The 20,721-nt window shown below is 45.8% G+C and overlaps 1 protein-coding gene across 1 annotated transcript; it reads right to left on the bottom strand.

Annotated features, from left to right (window-relative positions):
* Positions 1 to 537: 537 nt before the first annotated feature.
* On the bottom strand, positions 538 to 1,506 carry LOC123348310 (olfactory receptor 14A16-like). The gene has a single exon (XM_044985827.1). It carries the CDS (start codon positions 1,504 to 1,506, stop codon positions 538 to 540), a length of 969 nt encoding a protein of 322 aa, XP_044841762.1.
* Positions 1,507 to 20,721: the final 19,215 nt, after the last annotated feature.

The raw sequence follows: 20,721 nt of genomic DNA, 5'->3' as shown, positions 1-20,721 counted from the left end.
TGGGGTGATTGGACTTAAGACCCTAAGGGGAAAAGGACATTGCCAAAACTTACTTGGTGGGTCTTTTGCTCATGGTTTATGTTATGAATCCTGTTTTTGGTGTTTCCCCAATATGATTCCACTTTGTTTCCCTCCTTTATTAAAAGGATTTGCTTCACTCAGACTCTGTGCTTGCGAGAGGGAAGTATTGCCTCCTAGAGGCACCTGGGGGGGTGGTATGTAATTGTCCCAGGTCACTGGGTGGGGGCTTGAGCCGGTTTTGCATTGCGTTATTGAAACGGAACCCCTGGATATTGAACCCGGCCCCTGTTGCTGCCAACTCAGAGGGGCAGAAGGGTTACAGATAGATTAGATAGATTAGATTCTGATGTTATTTATACAGTTGTAAATATACAGTAAGTCCATTGACTTGACTCTGCATTTTTAACCAGTGTAAATGCCCCTTTCTGCATAAGCAGATTTCAAATCATGTTTTCAAGGAAACAATACTGCCTTCATTTGATTATATTTAAAAATAAACATAGAAAGAAATCACAATCAAAGACGAAAGATGAACAGTTTATTTTTGGTGAATAACCTCCCTGCCATCAGTTTCCTCAGGGCTGCTTTGATCTTCTTGTTTCTCATGCTGTAGATGATCGGATTCATCATTGGAGGCATCACAGAATAGAGAACAGCCACCATGAGATCTAGTCCTGATGTTGAGCTGGAGGAGGGTTTCAGGTAGGCAAACACTATAGTGAAAAAGAACAAGGAGACCACAATGAGGTGAGGGAGGCAGGTGGATAGAGCTTGATGCCGGCCCTGCTCAGAGGGGATTCTCAGCACTGTGGTGAAGATCTGAACATACGACACAACTATAAAAACAAAGCAGCCTAAGCCTAAGCACACACTAAAGACAATAATCCCAGTTTCACAGAGGTATGAGTCAGAGCAGGCGAGCTTGAGGAGCTGGGGGATTTCACAGAAAAACTGATCCACCATGTTGCCTCCACGGAAGGACATTGCAAATGTGTTCCCGGTGTGCAGTGCAGTGTAGACAAAAATAGATATCCATGCACTGGCTGCCATCTGGATGCAAGCTCTCCTGTTCATCACTCTCTCATAGTGGAGTGGTTGGCAGATGGCGATGTATCGGTCGTATGCCATGATGGTGAGTAAGGAATACTCGGTTACAGCAAAGAACATAAAGAAAAAGACTTGGGTGACGCATCCAGAATAAGAAATTGACCTGGTGTTCATGAGGGAGTTGGCCATGGATTTGGGGACTGGGACAGAAATGAAGCCGATGTCTAGAATGGACAAATTCATCAGGAAGAAGTACATGGGGGTGTGAAGGTGCTGGTCAAAGGCAACAACTATGATGATGAGAAGATTCCCCATCAAGGCTGCCAGATAAATCACCAGAAACATCACAAAGTGCAAAATCTGCAGCTCCCGAACGTCAGAGAATCCCAGGAGAAGGAACTCGGTCACGGTGGTTCGGTTGGATGTTTCCCTCTCCATACACCATGTCCTGCCTGTGGATGGAAGGAGAAGGGCAATGGGCAAGATTAGAGTGACAGAGAAAATGACCTAATTCTCTCTCCGTAATATCTCGTGATGGGAATGTCAAGGGTGCACAGTTCTTCTCACTTCCACTGACTTGGAGTTGAGAGTGCACCATCTGAGGATGTGGCCAATGCAGTATGAAGGCTGGAACAAAGTACAACTAAATCCAACGGTACCCGATTGTGAGAAACAGAAGGCTGTAAATTTGGGCATGAAATGGAAATACTAACATGGCTAATACTGATAGCAATGCTGAAATAGTGATTCCCACTTTTCAGAGAAGTTTAACATTGACTCACCCAGCCTCCTACATGGCAGCTTGTCTGTAATGATTCCACCCCAAGACCATGTAAATGGCCAACTACCAATTTACACATTGATTTGTGGCAAGAGATGTGTAAAAGTATAATTAGGCAGGCCAGAAAAGAACGTGAAAAGCAACTAACAAAAGACACAAAAGTTAAGCTATTTTGCTTAAGTATTTCGGAAGCAGGAAGTTTGCCAAACAATGAGTGCGGTCGTTGGATGGTCAAGGTGCAAAAGGAGGAATCAGGGAAGACAAGGCCGTTGCAGAGAAACTAATTGAATTATTTGCATCAGTCTTGGCTGCAGAGGATGTGAGGGAAATTCCCACACAAGAGCCATTCTTTTTAGTTGCAAATCTGAGAACTGTCCCAGATTGAGATGTCAGTAGAGGAGATTAGGGAACAAACTGATAAATTAAACAGTAATACATCTCCAGGTGCAGATTGTAGTCACCCAAGAGTTCTGAAGGAACTGAAATATGAAATCGCAAAAACTACTAAATGTGGTAAATAAACCAACACTTAAATCAGCCTCTGGACCAGATGACTGCAGGGTAGCTACTGTAACGTGATCCAGGTGATGTAGGGTACTTGAACTTTCAGGAAGCTTTCGACAGTGTCCCTCACTAACGGCTCTTCAACAAAGTTAGCAGTCATGGGATAAGAGGGAAGGTCCTCTCATGAATTAGTAACTTGCTAAAAGATCGGGAACAAAGAGTAGGAAGAAATATTCAGTTTTCATAATGGAGAGAGGTAAATAGCTGTGCTCCCCAAGGATCTTCCCTGAGACCTGTGCTGTTCAACATATTCATAAATGGAGCCAACAGTGAGGTGGCGAAATTTGCAGACAATACAAAATTACTCAGGACTGTTACGTCCAAAGCACACTGCAAAGAGCTACAAAGGGATCTCACAAAACTGGGTGACTGGGCAATCAAATGGCAGATGGAATTCAGTATTGATAAATGCAAAGTAATGCACATTGGAAAATATAATCCTAACTAAACATAAAAAATGATGTGGTCTAATTTAGCTACTACTACTCAAGAAAGATGTTGGAGTCATTGTGGTTTGTTCCCTGAAAACATCTGCTCGATGTTCAGTAGCTGTGAAAAAAGCGAACAAGATGTTAGGAACCATTAGAAAAGGGATAGATAATAAAGCTGAAAATACAACGCCAGCATATAAATCCATGGTACGCCCAGACCTTGAATACTGTGTGTAGTTGTGGTTGCCTCATATAAAAAAAAAAGATATATTCAAATTCGAAAAGATATAGAGAAGAGCAACAAAAATGATTAGGGGCACGGAACAGCTTCCATATGAGGAGATATAAAGAGACTGGTGTAGTTTAGCTTAGAAAAGAGCTGACTAAGGGGGAATATGAGAAATGTCTATCAAATCATGCATGTTCTGGAAAGAGGGAATAGGAAAGGGGTGTTTACCATTTCACAGAACAGAAGGACCAGGCATCGCCCAATGAAATAACTAGGCAGTAGGTTTAAAACAAACAAAAGGAAGAATTTCTTCACATACCACACAATCAACTTGTTGAATTCGTTGCCAGGGGATTTTGTGAGGGCTGAAAGTATAACTGGGTTAGAAAAAGAACTAGACAAGTCCATGAAGGATAGGTCAATCAATGGCTAATAGCCAAGATGGTCAGGATGCAGCCCTGTACTTTGGGTGTCCCTAAACCTCTGTTTGCCAGAAGCTGGGGATGGGCGACAGGGGATGGACCATTTGATAATTGCCCTGTTCTCTTCATTCCCTCTGAAGCTCCAAGCACCAGCTACTGTCACACTTAGGGATCTGGGGCAAAAATTGGTCCTGCTAGTGAAGGTAGGGGGCTGGACTCGATGGCCTTTCAAGGTCCCTTCCAGCTCTAGGAGATTGGTATATCTCCAATTATTATTTATTATTCATTTATTTATTACTGGGCTAGATGGACCATTGGTCTGAGCTGGTGCCGCTGTTGTTATGTTCTTATTATTTAAGGTGCCAAATCCCCCTGCAGTTCCATCTCTGGGTGATGATGGACTAGTAGCATCCCACTCATCCCTGCTGTGTTGTATCCTTTCCCTCGGCGACTTTATGTCTGTACAGGCAGGAGACTTGGGTTCTGTTCTCGTTTCTGCCACTGACCTGCTGTGTGACCTTGGGCCAGTCACTTCCCCTCCCTGTAGCATTGATTCCCCACACCCCTTTCTCTGGCTTGTCTTCTCGGGCTGGGAGCTGTGGGGTGGATGGCCTGTGTCGGACTGTGTGTATGTTCTGACCATGGCTTGGCAACATTGCCGCTCAGCTGGCTGCAGTGTGGGACAGAGAATACAGTGGGTATGTCCTAGGGCACGATCAAGTTGGAAAGGTTTTGGCTGGGAGCTTTGACTCTGTGTTTTCGCTTCAAGGCATCAGTATGTTTAAAATATATTCTGGATGTCAACTTCGCTTCCCACTCAGATTAACCAACCTGCAACTACCCCTTTGTAACAGAAATAATAGAAGATGGAGCAGAGGCACTTGGGGTGAAATTTTAATATGAATAGAAAATATTATTTTCCTGCACCCTAGCACAACTCTAAGTTTCCAATTTTGGGCAATCAGACTTTTTCGGCTTTAATTATCTCAAAGGAAATCTGGGTTTTCAATTGAACACATGCTCATGGAAAATCTCTGCTATCCTCCATATGTATGTTGTTTTTCAATGATAGCAGAGGCTAAAACTCTTCAGTTTTCAACAGCTCTTCCCTAAAATTGCTTTGTTCTCACTTCCCAGAATGACAAAAATGTTTGGGTTTTCTCAGTTTCGATGAAAAGTCCATTTTTGCTGCTGCAAAATTTACAAATAAATAAATCTGTCTGGTGCCAGATTAAATTGATTAAGTCTTCAAGAGTTCCGACTGTCATGCATATTTATGTTCTTAATCTGCCCTGTATATTAACACACCAACATATTCATCTGAAAAAGCAAACTTACGATGCAGATTTGTGTGGAATTTCTCACAGCTAGTGAAGCATTTGATCCTCCAGGGTTCTGATTAGTTTGTCATTATTGAGCTGTCTGTCTCTCATGCCCCCATCACTGGATTAGCCCAGAGCCCTTTCCATGTCCTTCCACTGCAGTGGCTGGGTCTCTCTGCAGTTCCCAGCAGACAGGGATCCACTCCACAGATGGATGCTCCCTGCCGCCCTCCTGGCTGAGAGGTGATGGACTAAATAGGATGAGGGACTGAAAGCCCCTCCTATCTCTAGAGCTGATCGCAGCTCGTGCAGGCTCCAGAGATGGTCACACCCAGTGGTGAGCTGGAGCAGGTTCCCACAGGTTCTCAAGAACCGGTTGCTAAAATTAGACCTCTGTGGAGAACTGGTTGTTAAAGGGCCAGAGGGTGGGCAAAGAACTCTGGTCCGCGGGCTGGACCATCCTGTTGCTCCCAGGATTCCCAGCTGGGGAGGCTGAGGCTCCCCCGGCCCCTCCCTCACTTCCCCCCAGCTGCAGCGTGGCCAGCCGCCGGCACCAGCTGGGCAGCTCAGCTGAGCTCGGGAGTCGTCCTACTGCCACTTTTTGAATGGCCCAGTAAGGTGTGTGTGTGTGGGGGGGCTGCTGCAAGCTCCAGGGCTGGTCAGAGGGGAGGGGAGGGGGCAAGTGGGGCAATTCGCCCAGGCCCTGCAGGGGCCTCCGGCCCCATGAGGATCTCTCCCTGGCCTCTCCCCCGCTCCTCCACTTTAAATCAGAACTTTTTATAGGGAACCGGTTGTTAAGATTTTGGCAGGTCATCACTGGTCACAGCACAGGATGTCCCTCCTCTGGGGCTAAATGGGTGAATATGGTCTCCAGGGCTGAGAACCCAGCTCTGCTCTCACCTCTGCAGCAAACCACCCTGACAACGGGCCCTAGCTGAGCCCAATCCCCGAGAGGGGAACAGCACCTGCCCTGGATCTCATACAGTGGTAGCGTCCCTGGAAGGACCCTTGGTAAAAAACATGGCAGGGCTGAGGCACAAAGGGTGTCCCGAGGGGTTGGCAGAAATATAAAATATAAAATAAATATATTTACTGTAGCATCATGTGACCTGGAATAGCTCAGAGCCCAGTGGCACCAGAAACACAGCTGTTCTGGAACTTCATTAACGCCACATCATTACCACTGCTGGAGCAGAGATGTTGTTCCCTTGCATTGCATCAACAGCTCTTGGGATGCAGCCAGCAGAGGAACCCACAGCCCAGCCTGCACTGGCTGGTTGAATTAGGTTATTAGGAGGAACCCAGAAGCACACTCTAACAACTAAGGATCGGATCATCAGCTGGTGTGTATTGACAAAGTTCCACTGTCTCCGTAGCAGCTACGGCTGTTTTCACCAGCTGGAGATCTGTCCCCTTGATTCTGATGGAGCAATGGCTGATTTACTCCAACTGGGAAACTGGCCCATTACACAGGTTTAAATCCATATTCTTTGCCTGTGAGTTTAAACCAAAGAGGAGTCACAAATACCAAACACGTTTGTGCATGCTTTCTTTTCACTTCATGCTTTGACATTTTGTGGTGTTCAGTTGGGTTCAAGGTAGGGTTAGTGACCCAAATTTAGGGTTGTTTGAGCTAGGAGTCGCACGGATAAAAGTCCTGGGGAAAAAAGCATTTTAAAAAAAAGTTATTTAAGCTAAGGGGGTTGCAGAGATAAAAAGTTTCTAGGGCTTTTTTTGTGCGCAGTGCTGGAGCTCAGACCATTACTGTGATACGGGTCAAAAAGGTCTCAATCTGCCCAGTTTATTCCCTCAGGCTTCTGATCCCTCACTGTATTTAAGGAAAGGAACCCTGAGAATAGTCCGTGTGCACCAGCACAGAGAAAGGGCCCTGGCTTTCCAGTCCAGCCATGTTGTGTGGTTTAAAACTTAACTTTTGTAAGTGCTCTAAAATCCAAATGATCACTTGGATTGTATTCAAATTTGATGTGTCTCATGGTGGGATAGGGTAGCATTAGTGGTCCAAATCTGGGGTCATTGCACCCCGGGGTTCCTGAGTTGTAACTCCTTACCTCACTCCCCTTTTGCTGCCTTGTGCCATGAAACAGAGAGGTCCTGATGAGCGGTGGACCCTTCAGTCAACTGAACTAGGGAGCAGTTAATAACATTATTTTTTTTTGAAAATTTACAAAAATATTTTTTTATTTTGAAATTTGTGTAAAGAACTGTGTTTTTTCTCTTATAGTATAATTTCAAAAACTTTTTTTCCCCCTTTTACATAAATTTCACTTTCTTTCTTTCTTAGAAAAGAAAGGCCTAAATGTGGAAAAATCAAAAGTTGTATATTTTGAATGAAAAGGATAATTTTAAGAAAAATCCATCAAACATATTTCCTATTCTACTCCCATTCTATATCAGGATTAGAGGAAGAAGGAAACAAAGATAACTTCAATTGTGAAGTTATATATAGAAATGTAACGTAGACAAAATGAAAATCAATTCTTTTTGAAGGTAGGTTTGTTTATCTTATTAACAAATTCTGATTAGACTTCACATGATAAATGTAGATAAGTGGTGTATATATGATAAAAGAATTAGCAATAAAGTAAAAAAAATCTTATTCTCTGTTGGAATATTTGATAGAAATTTCTTCATCAAAATCAGTACATTCGTTATGATACATAATTTATTCAACAGACTTTGGCAAAGTGGATATTGATTTTCATGGATTCCTCATTAGGTGAAATCATTCTTAGACTAATTTCAACCAGGAGTTCTCAGTGTCAAAGCCCCAGCTGGTGGAAGTCATGGAGTGAGATGCACCCGTTTCCTCCCACTGGGGATCTGGCCCATTTACCCAGATGGAGCTATGTCTTATTGTCACTGACTGCTTTATTTCTTTATATCAATGTTCTGACCCCTTGGCCTTGTCTACACTATGTGAGAAAGTTGATGTAAACCGCGCAATTTGAGTTACATTGATAGCATAACTCAAGAGGACGTAGCTTAGATCTACTTACCACAGGGTCCACACTACAACATTTCAAAGGGAGATGCTCCCCTTACTCTTCTCATTCCGGTGGAGTACAGGAGTCGATGGGAGAGTGATCTGTGGTCCATTTAGCGGGTCTTCAGTAGACCCGCTAAATCGACCACCGCTGCATCGATCGCCGCAGCATCGATCTGCTGGTAAGTGTAGACAAGCCCTCAGTCTATTATGCATTTGTGAGGTGAGATTCTCATGAGTAGGCAGGATTTGAACTCATTTGACCACACACACATTTCACATGCCACATACAACTGCTCTCTGATACGTCACTGAGATCAGGTTTTTAACACAAATGGACATTGAAAGATAAATTATGTCTCTATCTCCTTCCCTGAGCACAGCATTCTGCTCATCAGTCTCCTGATGCCCTTCATCTCGGCGTTTCTCAGCGTGTAGATCATCGGGTTCAGCATTGGGGTGACTGCAGTGTAAATGACTGAGACACTTTATTCAGTGTGAACTTCTTGAAGGGCCAAGTGTAGATGAAGATGCTGGGTATGACTTGTAACCATACCACAATAATCTGGGCTCCACAAGTGGACAGAGCTTTCTGCTTCCCATCCGTGATGTGTGTCCTGATCTTGACTAAGACGGCGGTGTAAGAAACAAGCAGAATGATGAATATTGTTATAATCACTGCTCCTCTGTTGAAGATCATCTGCAGTTCAGCCAACTGAGTGTCAGTGCAGGCCAGTTTGATGACCTGTGGGACATCACGGTAGAAATTGTCCAGGATCTTCAGCCCACAACTGAAGTCCAATCTGAACAGCAAAGTGACCCAATGCACCCATACATGCCAGTACCATTATCCCCATGCACGCACGCTGGTTCATGATAGTCAAGTACCGCAGTGGTTTATAGATGGCCACATACCGCTAAATCGCCTTCCCCACAAGGCATAACCCTATAGCACCAGCCATGAAGTGGATGAAAAACATCTGGAGGATGCACTCATTGAATGAGATGAGGTTTTCCTGTGAGTGGAGACCTGAGAGCAATTTTGGAGCACTGACTGATGAGTTGCTGAGGTCCAGGAAAGCCAAGTTGGCCAGCAGGAAGTACATGGGGGCGTGGAGCTGGTGGTCACTGATCACAGTGGTGATGATGATGAAGTTTCCCAGCCAGGTGTTCACGTAGATTATGAAGAAAGCCATGTAAAGGAATTGCTGAAGTTCAGGACTCTGGTTGAGGCCCAAGAGGACAAATTCTGTCACTGGGTTGCTGAAGTTCTTCTTCTCCATTTATTAACCTCTAAATAGTCCTGAAGAGGAAACACTGATGATAATAGTTATGATGTAATCTTAGTACATTACGGACATTAAAGGGATACTAACTCCATGTTAACTGATACACATGCTTGGACATTTTCTTTGTTTACCAAATTCCAGACTGTGCCCTCAGCCGCAGTGGTGAGTGCCCTGCTGCAGTGCAACACCTGCCCTCCCCCAGTGGTTATCTCCAGTTTCGGGTGTTTGGGCATGAACAGTAGCAACCTACACTCTCAAAATGTCCCCCGTTAACAACTGTCTCCATTTATCAGCCTGAGGCCCTGATGGTGCCCACCTCGCGCAGGCCACAGATTCTGCATATGCCCCAGAGGTTCAGGGTTGGGAAGAATGTGGATTTTCTGGGAGTCCAGGGATTCTAACAGTCCAGGTTTCTCGTGGGGGGCGGGGGTCTGTCAGATTCTTGGGTGCAATCCAGACCAGGCAGCATTTGAGTCACCGCCTGCTCTATACCCTGTGTGCCTCACAATGCTTTGCTGTTGTAGCTCCCGACCTGGGACACTCACAACCAGCCTAGCAGCATGTGAGCTACACCCTGAGTGTCTGTGTAGAGATGCAGCACTGGCCTCGTATCTCTGACCCCAGCAGCCTGTCAGCAACACACCAGCCACATTGCGGCTTCCACCAGCCTTGGTTGCTACTTGCAGGTTGACCCCAGCACACTCCCGATCCCAAATTTTCCCCAAAACCCGAGTTCTGCCCTGTCCAGCAGCTATTAAAGGTGGTTTGCTCCTGTACAGAGTCAATATTCAACGGTTTGCTAGTTAAACTGGAGTTACCAAACAGTTCAGCTGAAACAAAGCATTGGATTAGTTATATTTCAAAATAAAAACAATTTATTAACAAAAAAAGACAACATTTATAGTGAATTCAAGAATAAGAGACCATGTTAGGAATGGTTACCAGCATTGGAGTGAGATCCCTTTCATAAAGTATTTGGTAACAAATTTCCTTAAACATTGAACAAATAGATGTCTTTTTAGCCTTCCTCCAGAATATTTCCCATTGTTCCAATTGATATCTGCTTTTAGATTTTTTTCTCATTTTCCATTAATAGTCTCATGTCTTCCAGGTACATAAGAAAATAAGAACATAAGGATGGCCCTACTGGGTCAGATCAAAGGTCCATCTAGCCCAGTATCCTGTCTTCTGACAGTGGCCAATGCCAGGTGCCCCAGAGGGAATAAACAGAACAGAACAGGTAATCAACAAGTGATCCATCCCCTGTCAGTCAGTCCCAGCTTCTGGCAAACAGAGACTAGGGACACCATTCCTGCCTATCCTGGCTAATAGCCATTAATGGACCTTCCCTCCATGAAGTTATCTAGTTCATTTTTTAACCTTGTTACGGGCTTGGCCTTCACAACATCCTCTGTCAAAGAATTCCACAGGTTGACAGTGATGTGTGAAGAAATACTTCCTTTTATTTTGTTTTAAACCTGCTGCCTATTAATTTCATTTGGTGACCCCTAGTTGTTGTGTTATGAGAAGTAGTAAACAACACTTCCTTATCTACTTTCTCTACACCAGTCATGATTTATTGACCTCAATCATATCTCCTCTTAGCCATCTCTTTTCCAAGCTGGAAAGCCCCAGTCTTATTAATCTCTCCTCATACAGAAGCCGTTCCATTTCCCTAATAATTTTGTTGCCCTTTTCTGAACTTTTTCCAGTTCCAATATATCTTTTTTGAGATGGGGCAACCACATCTGCACACAGTATTCAAGATGTGGGCGTACCATGGATTTATCTGGAGGCAACTTGATATTTTCTGTCCTATTATCTATCCCTTTCTTAATTATTCCCAGCATTCTGTTCGCTTTTTTGACTGCCGCTGCACATTGAATGGATGTTTTCAAAGAACTATCCATAATGACTTCAAGATCTTTCTTGAGTGGTAACAGCTAATTTAGATCCCATCATTTTATTTGTATAGTTGGGATTATGCTTTCCAATGTTCATTACTTTGCATTTATCAACATTAAATTTCATCTGCCATTTTGTTGCCAAGTCACCCAGTTTTGAGAGATCCTTTTGTAGCTCTTCGCGGTCAGCCTGGGTCTTAACTATCTTTAGTAATTTTGTATCATCAGCAAATTTTGCCACCTCACTGTTTACCCCTTTTTCCAGAACATTTATGAATATGTTGAATAGGACTGGGCCCAGACAAGACCTCTGGGGGACACCACTATTTACGTCTCTCCATTCTGAAAACTGATAATTTATTCCTACCCTTTGTTTCCTGTCTTTTAACCAGTTACCAATCCATGAGAGAACCTTCGCTCTTATCCCATGGCAGCTTACTTTGTGTACGAGCCTTTGGTGGGCTCGTCAAAAGTTTTTTGAAAATCTAAGTCACTATATCGACGGGATCCCCTTTGTCCACATTCTTGTTGACCCCCCTCAAAGAATTCTAGTAGATTGGTGAAACAATTCATAGTACTAGGAAGTCACCCATTTCATAGCTTCTGTAGGATGAGCTCATTGCAAACACACAGGGCTTCTTGCATCTCCCTGCCCACCCCCGCAAACTTCCTGTGTGCGACCCTCCCATCCCCCTCTATTTTAGGCACTCCCATTGCTCTCAATTCTCCTCCACCAGGTGTTCTACATGCCACCCATACCCCCTATTCCCAGAGTCCACCTGTCCCCAATTCCCACCATACGCACACCCCCATTCCCATCTTTCCCCCACATTGCTCCCTCCTAGTTATTTGTCTCCTCTTCTCTGGGTAGTAAGTCAGCCAGGGTGTCAAACTGTTATCCTGTGTTGGGAGGCTGGGCAGAGATGGGATGCAGTATTGTTATAATGGAAGGCCCAACATTTTCGAATTGACCAAATGCCGTATTCAAGAGTGATCACATTACAGAGAGAAAAATAGAAAAATGCTGATGAGTTTAGTGGAAGGTCATCATGAGATAGACAACCTTTGGGAAACCAGATTATCTGAGGTGTCTTTTCTCTTAGTTAATGGGTCAATCATTTTTAACGTTCTACTAAAACGCTGACTTCCCACACTGCATTATAAATGTTTTAGTTGCTTTTTCCCAAACTCTGACATAAAATGTGTTTTTCGTTTGCAGTGTTGTTGCAGCTGTGTTGGTCCCAGGATACGAGAAACATGAGGTAGGTGAGCTTGAAAACGTGTCCCTACCACAATTTATTTCTCTTTGAAAATCATTATTTTTATTATAACTGAAAATCATGAAAAATATTCTCAGAAATGCTCAGTTTTTTTTCCCAAAGGAAAGCAAAAAAATTGGGAAAAAACACGCTTTTTGTCTTTCTTCCACCATAAAAAGTTTCTCTGCCTTCACTTATTTTTATTAGGAAAATAGACAAAAAACTACTACTACTACTACCAAAAATGACAACAAAGGACTGAAATATGAAAATCTGAACATTTTTACTAATTGTTCGTGAAAATGTTCAAAAATTGGAAAATCAGTTCTTTTTTATAAAATTATTTTTATAAAGTTTTAAAAACATTTTTAAAATAAGTATAGCATATGTTTTCTTTCCTGATGAACTCTATATTTGTAAGAATTGATTGCTGTGTTGTGCAGCTCTGCAAAGTAATTCAGTCAATTCAGAGATCTACTAACCATGTGTAGTTGAGTCATGTTTTCTGCAAAAAATATAAAAGAATAAATTGTAAATGCTGTTACTCCTGCCAGCCCTGCTCAGCGAACACAGATCTGGGGAAGTGGCTGGTGGCTGTTCCTGGCTGGAATATTTTCAGCACAATCGTGAAATGATTTTTTCATCAAAGACTCTTGCAAAATGTCTGAAAACAGCAGGGGTGCGCAGCAGGATGGGCCTGCAGAGGGGTCCGTGAGGGCAGGGTGTGGTAGAGAGGGGGATGCATGGGAGTCCCTTAAAACTTGGTTTTGCCTGTAGAACGTTTGTTGCTGTTGATGATGACAGAGAAGGTGAGACAGCTTCACTCTCAGGTCCCAGGCTGAGCTCACAGAAGATGTAGGTAGGGAATGAAAGTTTGAGTTTTAAACCGAGGCAGTGTCCAAATGGCCTAGATAAAGTCACTTTTACAAGCACAGTTCAGAAAGTTGTGTGACAGAGCCCAGAGCTGTCCTCAGTGCACACAGAGTGGGATGTCACTGCAGTCTGATGACTCTGAATATTTCCCCTTCAATAGCCATTCACTGGTTTTATTATTGCTGTGTCAATGCTTTAGTGCCTATGAGCATCAATCCTGGGCCAGGACCCCAATATGCAAGGTGCTGTACAAAAACAGAACAAAAACACCACCTCTGTCCCACAGCGTACCTCACTGCTTGCCTAGAACCCAGTATCATAGAATCATAGAATCTCAGGGTTGGAAGGGACCTCAGGAAGTCATCTAGTCCAAACCCCTGCTCAAAGCAGGACCAAACCCAACTAAATCATCCCATACAGGGCTTTGTCAAGCCTGACCTTAAAAACCTCTAAGGAAGGAGATTCCACCACCTCCCTAGGTAACCCATTCCAGTTCTTTACCACCCTACTAGTGAAAAAGTTTTTCCTAATGTCCAACCTAAACCTCCCTCTCTGCAACTTGAGACCATTATTCCTTGTTCTGTCATCTTCTACCACTGAGAACAGTCTAGATCCATCCTCTTTGGAACCCCCTTTCAGGTAGTTGAAAGCAGCTATCAAATCCCCCCTCATTCTTCTCTTCTGCAGGCTAAACAATCTCAGTTCCCTCAGCCTCTCCTCATAAGTCATGTGCTCCAGCCCCCTAATCATTTTTGTCGCCCTCCGCTGGACTCTCTCCAATTTATCCACATCCTTCTTGTAGTGTGGGGCCCAAAACTGGGCACAGTACTGCAAATGAGGCCTCACCAGTGCTGAATAGAGGGGAATGATCACATCCCTCGATCTGCTGGAAATGCCCCTACTTATACAACCCAAAATGCCATTAGCTTTCTTGGCAACAAGGGCACACTGTTGACTCATATTCAGCTTTTCGTCCACCGTAACCCCTAGGTCATTTTCTGCAGAACTGCTGCCCAGCCATTCGGTCCCTAGTCTGTAGCAGTGCATGGGATTCTTCCGTCCTAAGTGCAGGACTCTGCACTTGTCCTTGTTGAACCTCATCAGATTTCTTTTGGCCCAATCCTCTAATTTGTCTAGGTCCCTCTGTAACCTATCCCTACCCTCCAGCGTATCAACCACTCCTCCCAGTTTAGTGTCATCTGCAAACTTGCTAAGGGTGCAGTCCACACCATCCTCCAGATCGTTAATGAAGATATTGAACAAAACCGGCCCCAGCACCGACCCTTGGGGCACTCCACTTGATACCAGCTGCCAACTAGACATGGAACCATTGATCCCTACCCGTTGAGCCCGACCATCTAACCAGTTTTCTATCCACCTTACCATCCATTCATCCAGCCCAGACTTCTTTAACTTGCTGGCAAGAATACTGTGGGAGACTGTGTTAGCCAAAAGGGCTCGTTTCCCCCCGGAGCTTACCTAATTACACCAAGGAGGCACGGAAGACCAGGAAGACGAGTACCATTAGCTTTATTGATCGATCAGCTGAGCGGGTGTTCTCGTCTCGGCTAGTGCCCGAGAGAGACACACCTTACATGGCCAGATGGGCCTTACCTTTATACCCCGAAACAAACAACTTTGTTGATGTCTTATTTACGTTATTTGGCTCACCTTATGGACCCTGTAAATGCATCTATAGGGAATATTGGAGTACATAGAATACATATATCAATCAAAAAAGAACAAGATATGCATAACTGTCATGGATACATCCATCATGATAAGGGTGCAGCTGTGCGGATACATTTATCATTGTAAGGAAGACATAAGATATCTCCTTTGACCTACTATACTAACATACTAACTACTTTTGGCTTCACGCATGAGAAGGTGACCCATTAAGCGAACTACTTTTGGCCATGAGCATGAGAAGACAGCTGCATATATGTTACGCCAAGCGTGGGCCTAACTGATAAGCATGAACTAGTACAAACCAAGCATAAACTGATAATAGCTGACACAGGCTTTTTCTCTTTACTTGCATTTTAAGGCCTTGATTCTACTTATGCTAAGGGCCTAGTCTTGTTCACAGGCTTGTATTTGGCTTATTTTTCTAACAGCTTTCCCCCCTTAAAGCATTTTAAGAGCTTAAACTTCCGCACTCCTCCGTTTCCTTTGGCCGATCCTCAGGCCGATACAAAGTCATTATTTGTTGATACGTAACATGAGTCGCCAGCCGTCGGACTATGGCAACCAAGCAGGGGGTGAAGCAAGCGAAGGTTATAAGGGTAATTATAATAAGCATAAAAAGCAAAAAGCCCTTACGGAGCCATCCCATTTGTGGTAACCAGGATGTGAACCAGTCTGTATCCCACCCACCCCAGGTTTGAACTGGGACGTGGGCGAGTTTTCTCATTTCTTTAGTCAACTGTTTCACCGTTTGCCCATTGTCGTCTATTTGCAGGCAGCAGTTAGATTCATTAAGCTTAGCACAGAGGCCGCCTTCCTCCGCCAGTAAATAATCAAGGGCTATATGATGTTGGAGGATAGCATTTCACATCTGGGTTGACTGATCTGCCAGCAGATCTAGTGCTGCAGCCGTCTGGTTGGTTAATATTTCCAAGATAGCTTGCAGCCTAATAATGCGGTTCAGATTGGAAATTGGTTCTCTGGCCCCCGTTACGAGTTCGGTGGGATTCCAGGTGGCAGGCCCGTAATGTTTGATGATCCGCTCTGGGGGCCACTCCTGAGCTCCCCAGGCCTGGGAACTCCCGGCAGTTAGAGTGGAGTCCACAAACCGCTTCTCTCTAATGAGATCATCGTATACTCTAATGCCTAATGTGTTTCCCTGGTGCTGGGGCAGGAGAAAGAATAAGGGCCGAATATCTCCCACATAACATATCCCCGACCAATTTGGCGGTAATCTACGATAGGCATAAGAGCCACAAATCCAATAATGGCCCTTTAGGGCCCAAGTCCCATTAGCAAAAGGGCCATCCCAGGTATCGGGGTCCAAGGGTCGTTCATAGTATATGTGGTTGCCTGTTCCTAGGGGTCCTCCAAATGGCCCACCCATCACGGAGGACGGTACCCCATCAGGAGCACAGTATTCACATTTCCATGCTCCAGCTCCTGCTTTCCACACACACTTACAACCTGATCTGGGTCTGTCGGTATTAGACCAAAAGTGTCTAAAGTGAGTTACCCGAGTTCCATTAGAGTGCTGCCATGCCCATTGATACCACCGTATTACATGCTTTTTACTAGTGGTACTATCGCGTTGACAGGCTAGAAAGAGGGAATCAAAGAACCCATCTAGTCCCACCGCCTTACAACCATCACCGGTATGGTGTTGATAGGAACATCTTACCCAGCTATTATTGGTTAATTTTACATGGGTATGGTTCCATCGCCCTCGATATTTAGAGCAATCATAGGTGTGACAGCCAGGATGATGGTAGCAATCATATCCCCGGGATAGGGTCCAACTACATTTACTTTCTCCCAGGTATCGGCCCCTGCGCCGTGTCCGATTAAGGCAAAAGATACCCATGCCAGCTGAATAGAGTCGCCAGGGGCTACTATCCGTGGACCATTGCTCCGTGCCATTATGCACGATGCTGACGTAACTCAGCAAGTATTTGGGTTGCACTGGTTGGGCTACCCAGGGCCATTCATCTAATTCCCCTGGGCCGCCGCACACCCAGCAGTTAGTGAGATTAAAGGAATGTGCGATTATTTCCCCTAACTGTAAAAATCTGTTTTCCCAACCATAAGAGCAAGCGAATATACAAAACAGAGGCAGGAGGAACAACTTCATTGTTTCCTCCTTTTAAAAAGTCCCTTTAAGCCCTCCAGTCCTTGATACTCCCAGTTGGAGTCTTCACCTGTGTCACCCCGGGCGTCCGGAGCTGGGGTGAGCAGAGGGCTGTTGTCCTCTTCGGTTGATTCGTCCTCTGGATCCGAGCTTACAAATCGTTTAACTCGTGTGCAGTGTGTCCACTTGTCGCTCCCAAGAACCTTGACGGCGGCTTGGCTGATGAGCGAAACGGTATATGGGCCCTCCCACCGTGATGTGAGAGGATCACGCTTCCACTTCTTAATAAGGACCTGGTCACCGATCTGGAACGAATGCACAGGTCGATCCAAGGGAAGGGCCTGGAAGGGTGCTGCGTACCGGTGTAGCTGAAACAAGACAGATTGCAGCGCAGAGACCTGTTTCCACAAGGAGTTGTTCCCTACCTCCCAGTTTACATTTTCCCGAAACCCAGGGATGAGTACTCGGGGAGGGAACCCGAAAACCAATTCAAAGGGTGAAAGTCTCAGACCCTTACGGGGGGCCCTTCGAATGCGGGTAAGCGCAAGCGGCAAGGCATCAGGCCACTTCAAACCAGACTCCATACAAAGCTTCGTAAGAGTATCTTTGAGAGTTCTGTTCATTCTCTCTACCTGGCCTGAGCTTTGCGGCCTCCAGGGCGTATGCAATTTCCACTGGATACTGAGGGCCTGCGCTACCTGTTGGACCACTTGGGAGATGAAATTACTTCCCTGATCTGACTCAATTACCTCGGGGAGGTGGAATCTGGGAAGTATTTCATGTAGCAGGGCCTTAGTAACTGCCTGAGCCTGACAGTGTCGGGTGGGGAAACACTCTACCCACCCGGTAAGCTGGTCTACAAAAACAAGCAAGTATTTGTAGCCTCGGCAAGGGGGTACTTCAGCAAAATCCACTTGCCACCTTTGGAAGGGGTAGGTAGCCCAGGGTCGGCCTCCCATTGGAACAGGGGGGCCAGATCCCCTCTGGTTTGTGCGTTGACAAACAGAGCAGTTATTGACAATTTTCTGGGCTTCCGTATGCATACCCACTGCTCTAAGGGATCGGGCAGCCAAGTCAACCATTGCTCCTGATCCTAAATGTCCCTCTTTATGCAGGGATTGAAGAATCTCCTGGAGCACAGGACGGGGTACGAATATCTCTCCCCCGGGTAGCTTCCACCACCCAGAGGAGGTCTGCCGGGCCCCTGCAGCTTGGGCGTGGGATACCTCCTCTGTCATGTAACGGGGGATAGGGGTTTTGGCTTCAGTGTCCTGAACTAAAAGAAGCCATACAGTTCCCCTGCGTGCTGCCTCCTTCGCAGCCAAATCAGCCAATCGATTATACTTGCACTGCTCCGCTTCAGGAGCCCTTCCATGTGCACGGACATGAATTACAGCGACCCGCAGGGGAAGCATTAAGGCTTCTAGTAACAATTTGATAAGGGTCCCATGGGCAATTCTTTGGCCCAACGCTGTAATGAAACCCCTTTCTTTCCACAAGGTCCCAAGAGCATGTACTACCATGTACGCATAACAACTGTCAGTGTAGAGATTGATGGTCCTCCCAGCCCCCAATCGGAGAGCCTCGATGAGAGCTACTAGTTCTGCTGCTTGAGCGGATAGAGAGGGGCTGAGTTTAAAGGGATACACCACCTCTGTGCTTTTAATTATCACAGCAGCCCCCATATACCGCTTCCCATCTAATACATAACTAGAACCATCGACATATGCCTCGAGATCAGGGTTGGGCCAGGGCAAATCCGAAAGATCGGGACGGGGTTTAGTCTCTTGTTGCAGGACTTCGACACAGTCATGGGTCGGACCAGCAACACTGGGAGCCTGAGGGTCAGGCAGTAAAGTAGCTGGGTTGAGAGAACTAACTGTTTTAAAGGTTAGATTCGGGGCTAGTAAGAGTCCCACCTCATATTTAGTATGCCGACTAGGGTTCAGGTGTCTATCCCCCGCCCCTGTCCCTAGTATCTGGGGTACTCCGTGAGGTACCACCACCTCAGTGTCTCCACCCAGGGTTAATTTTTCGGCTTCCTGTATGAGGAGAGCAGTTGCAGCAACAGCTCGCAAGCAGGCTGGCCATCCCCTGGCAATGGGATCTAAGACTCTGGAATAATAGCCGATAGGTCTCCAGGTCGGTCCTGACTTTTGACAGAGGACCCCAGACGCTACCCCGGCTCTTTCGTGGACATACAGGGTAAATGGTTTCCGTGGATCTGGGAGGGCCAGAGCAGGAGGCTGAATTAAAGCCCTTTTAAGCTCTTGAAATGCTTTCTCTTTCTCCTTAGTCCACTTCCAATGTAGCAGACCTTCTTTAGTAAGGGCCTCATATAGGGGTTTGGCCTTTCCCCCATAGTCAGGGATCCAGAGTCGGCAAAAACCGGTCAGTCCCAGGAAAGCTCTCAATTCTCTAGGATTCTGGGGCTGAGGGCTGTCAAGTATCGCTTGGATTCGATCATTACTTAAACTACGACTTCCCCGACTAAGGTGGTACCCCAGAAAAGTGACCTGCTGTCTAACCAATTGTGCTTTTTCTTTAGAGGCTTTGTATCCCTGTGCCCCCAGGAAGTTAAGGAGTTCTACAGTTTGCTCTTTACAAGTCTGCTCCGTTTCAGTACTTAAAAGTAAATCATCGCAATACTGGACTATGTTGCACGCAGGGTGTCGAGCTAGGAAGGGAGCAAGATCCCTCCGTAGCTGACTACCAAAAATTTCCGGTGCACAGGTAAGGCCCTGCGGAACAACAGTCCAGAGGTATTGGGCTTTGTAATGGGTGTCGGGATCCTCCCACTCAAAGGCAAACAGCTTTTGAGATTCCTGATCAAGGGGGATAGAAAAGAAAGTGTCTTTTAAATCTATTACTGAGAACCAACCATGGCTTTTTGGTATCTGTCCTAGGATCGTATGGGGGTTTGGGACAACAGGATAAGGCGCCTCTATCAGCTTATTGACCTGCCTTAAATCCTGCACTAGCCGGTATTGTCCATTGGGCTTAGGCACTCCCATTATCGGGGTGTTATACGGGGACGTGCCCTCCCTTAGCCACCCACATTGTACAAACCTTTGAATCAGAGGTTTTAACCCGTTTCGAGTGGCCAACTTAAGGGGATACTGTCGGATGCGGACGGGGCAGCTCCCTGCCTTAAGGGTGATGTGTACCGGTGAGGCGTTTCTAGCACGGGCATGGCCTCCCTCCTCGGCCCAAACTCTGGCATTGATGCCCGGCAGGCAAGCCTCGCCAACCCCTTGGTGTGCTAGGGCAGGTTTCACAGCAGCATTAAGTAGGGCCATCTGATAGTTGGAAATTTGTTGTTTTGGGAGCCTAACTTCCATAGTCCCATTATTGAACGAGATCTCCGCCTGTAATTTGGTGAGGAGATCTCGCCCTAGCAGCGTAATGGGACAGGAAGGGCTGCAAATGAATTGATGGGATATTTGGCGGTCCCCTACTTTCACTAAGAGGGGGAGGGTTTTCTTTAGTTTGATGTGCTGCCCCTCTGTTCCTTGGACCGTGACACACCCTTGGGCTCTGGCTCGTGGTGCCGTGTTGAGGGGTAGTAAACTAAGAGTAGCCCCTGTATCAATAAGGGCTGTAATTGGGCGGCCCTCTACCTTAATTTTTACCGTGGGATCTAGACTGGCGGGTTGTGCTGCCAGGAGGGGCCGTTGGGTCCCCCGGCCTCCCTATAGGGTGGCCCCTTCCCCCGTGCTACCATAGAAAACAGGCACGGGTGAAGTTCTATCCTTGTG

Source organism: Mauremys mutica, chromosome 13, assembly GCF_020497125.1.
Source record: "Mauremys mutica isolate MM-2020 ecotype Southern chromosome 13, ASM2049712v1, whole genome shotgun sequence".
Taxonomy (NCBI): Eukaryota; Metazoa; Chordata; order Testudines; family Geoemydidae; genus Mauremys; species Mauremys mutica.
Note: the sequence above shows the minus strand (reverse complement) of the source record. Positions and strands in the feature narration are given on the sequence as shown.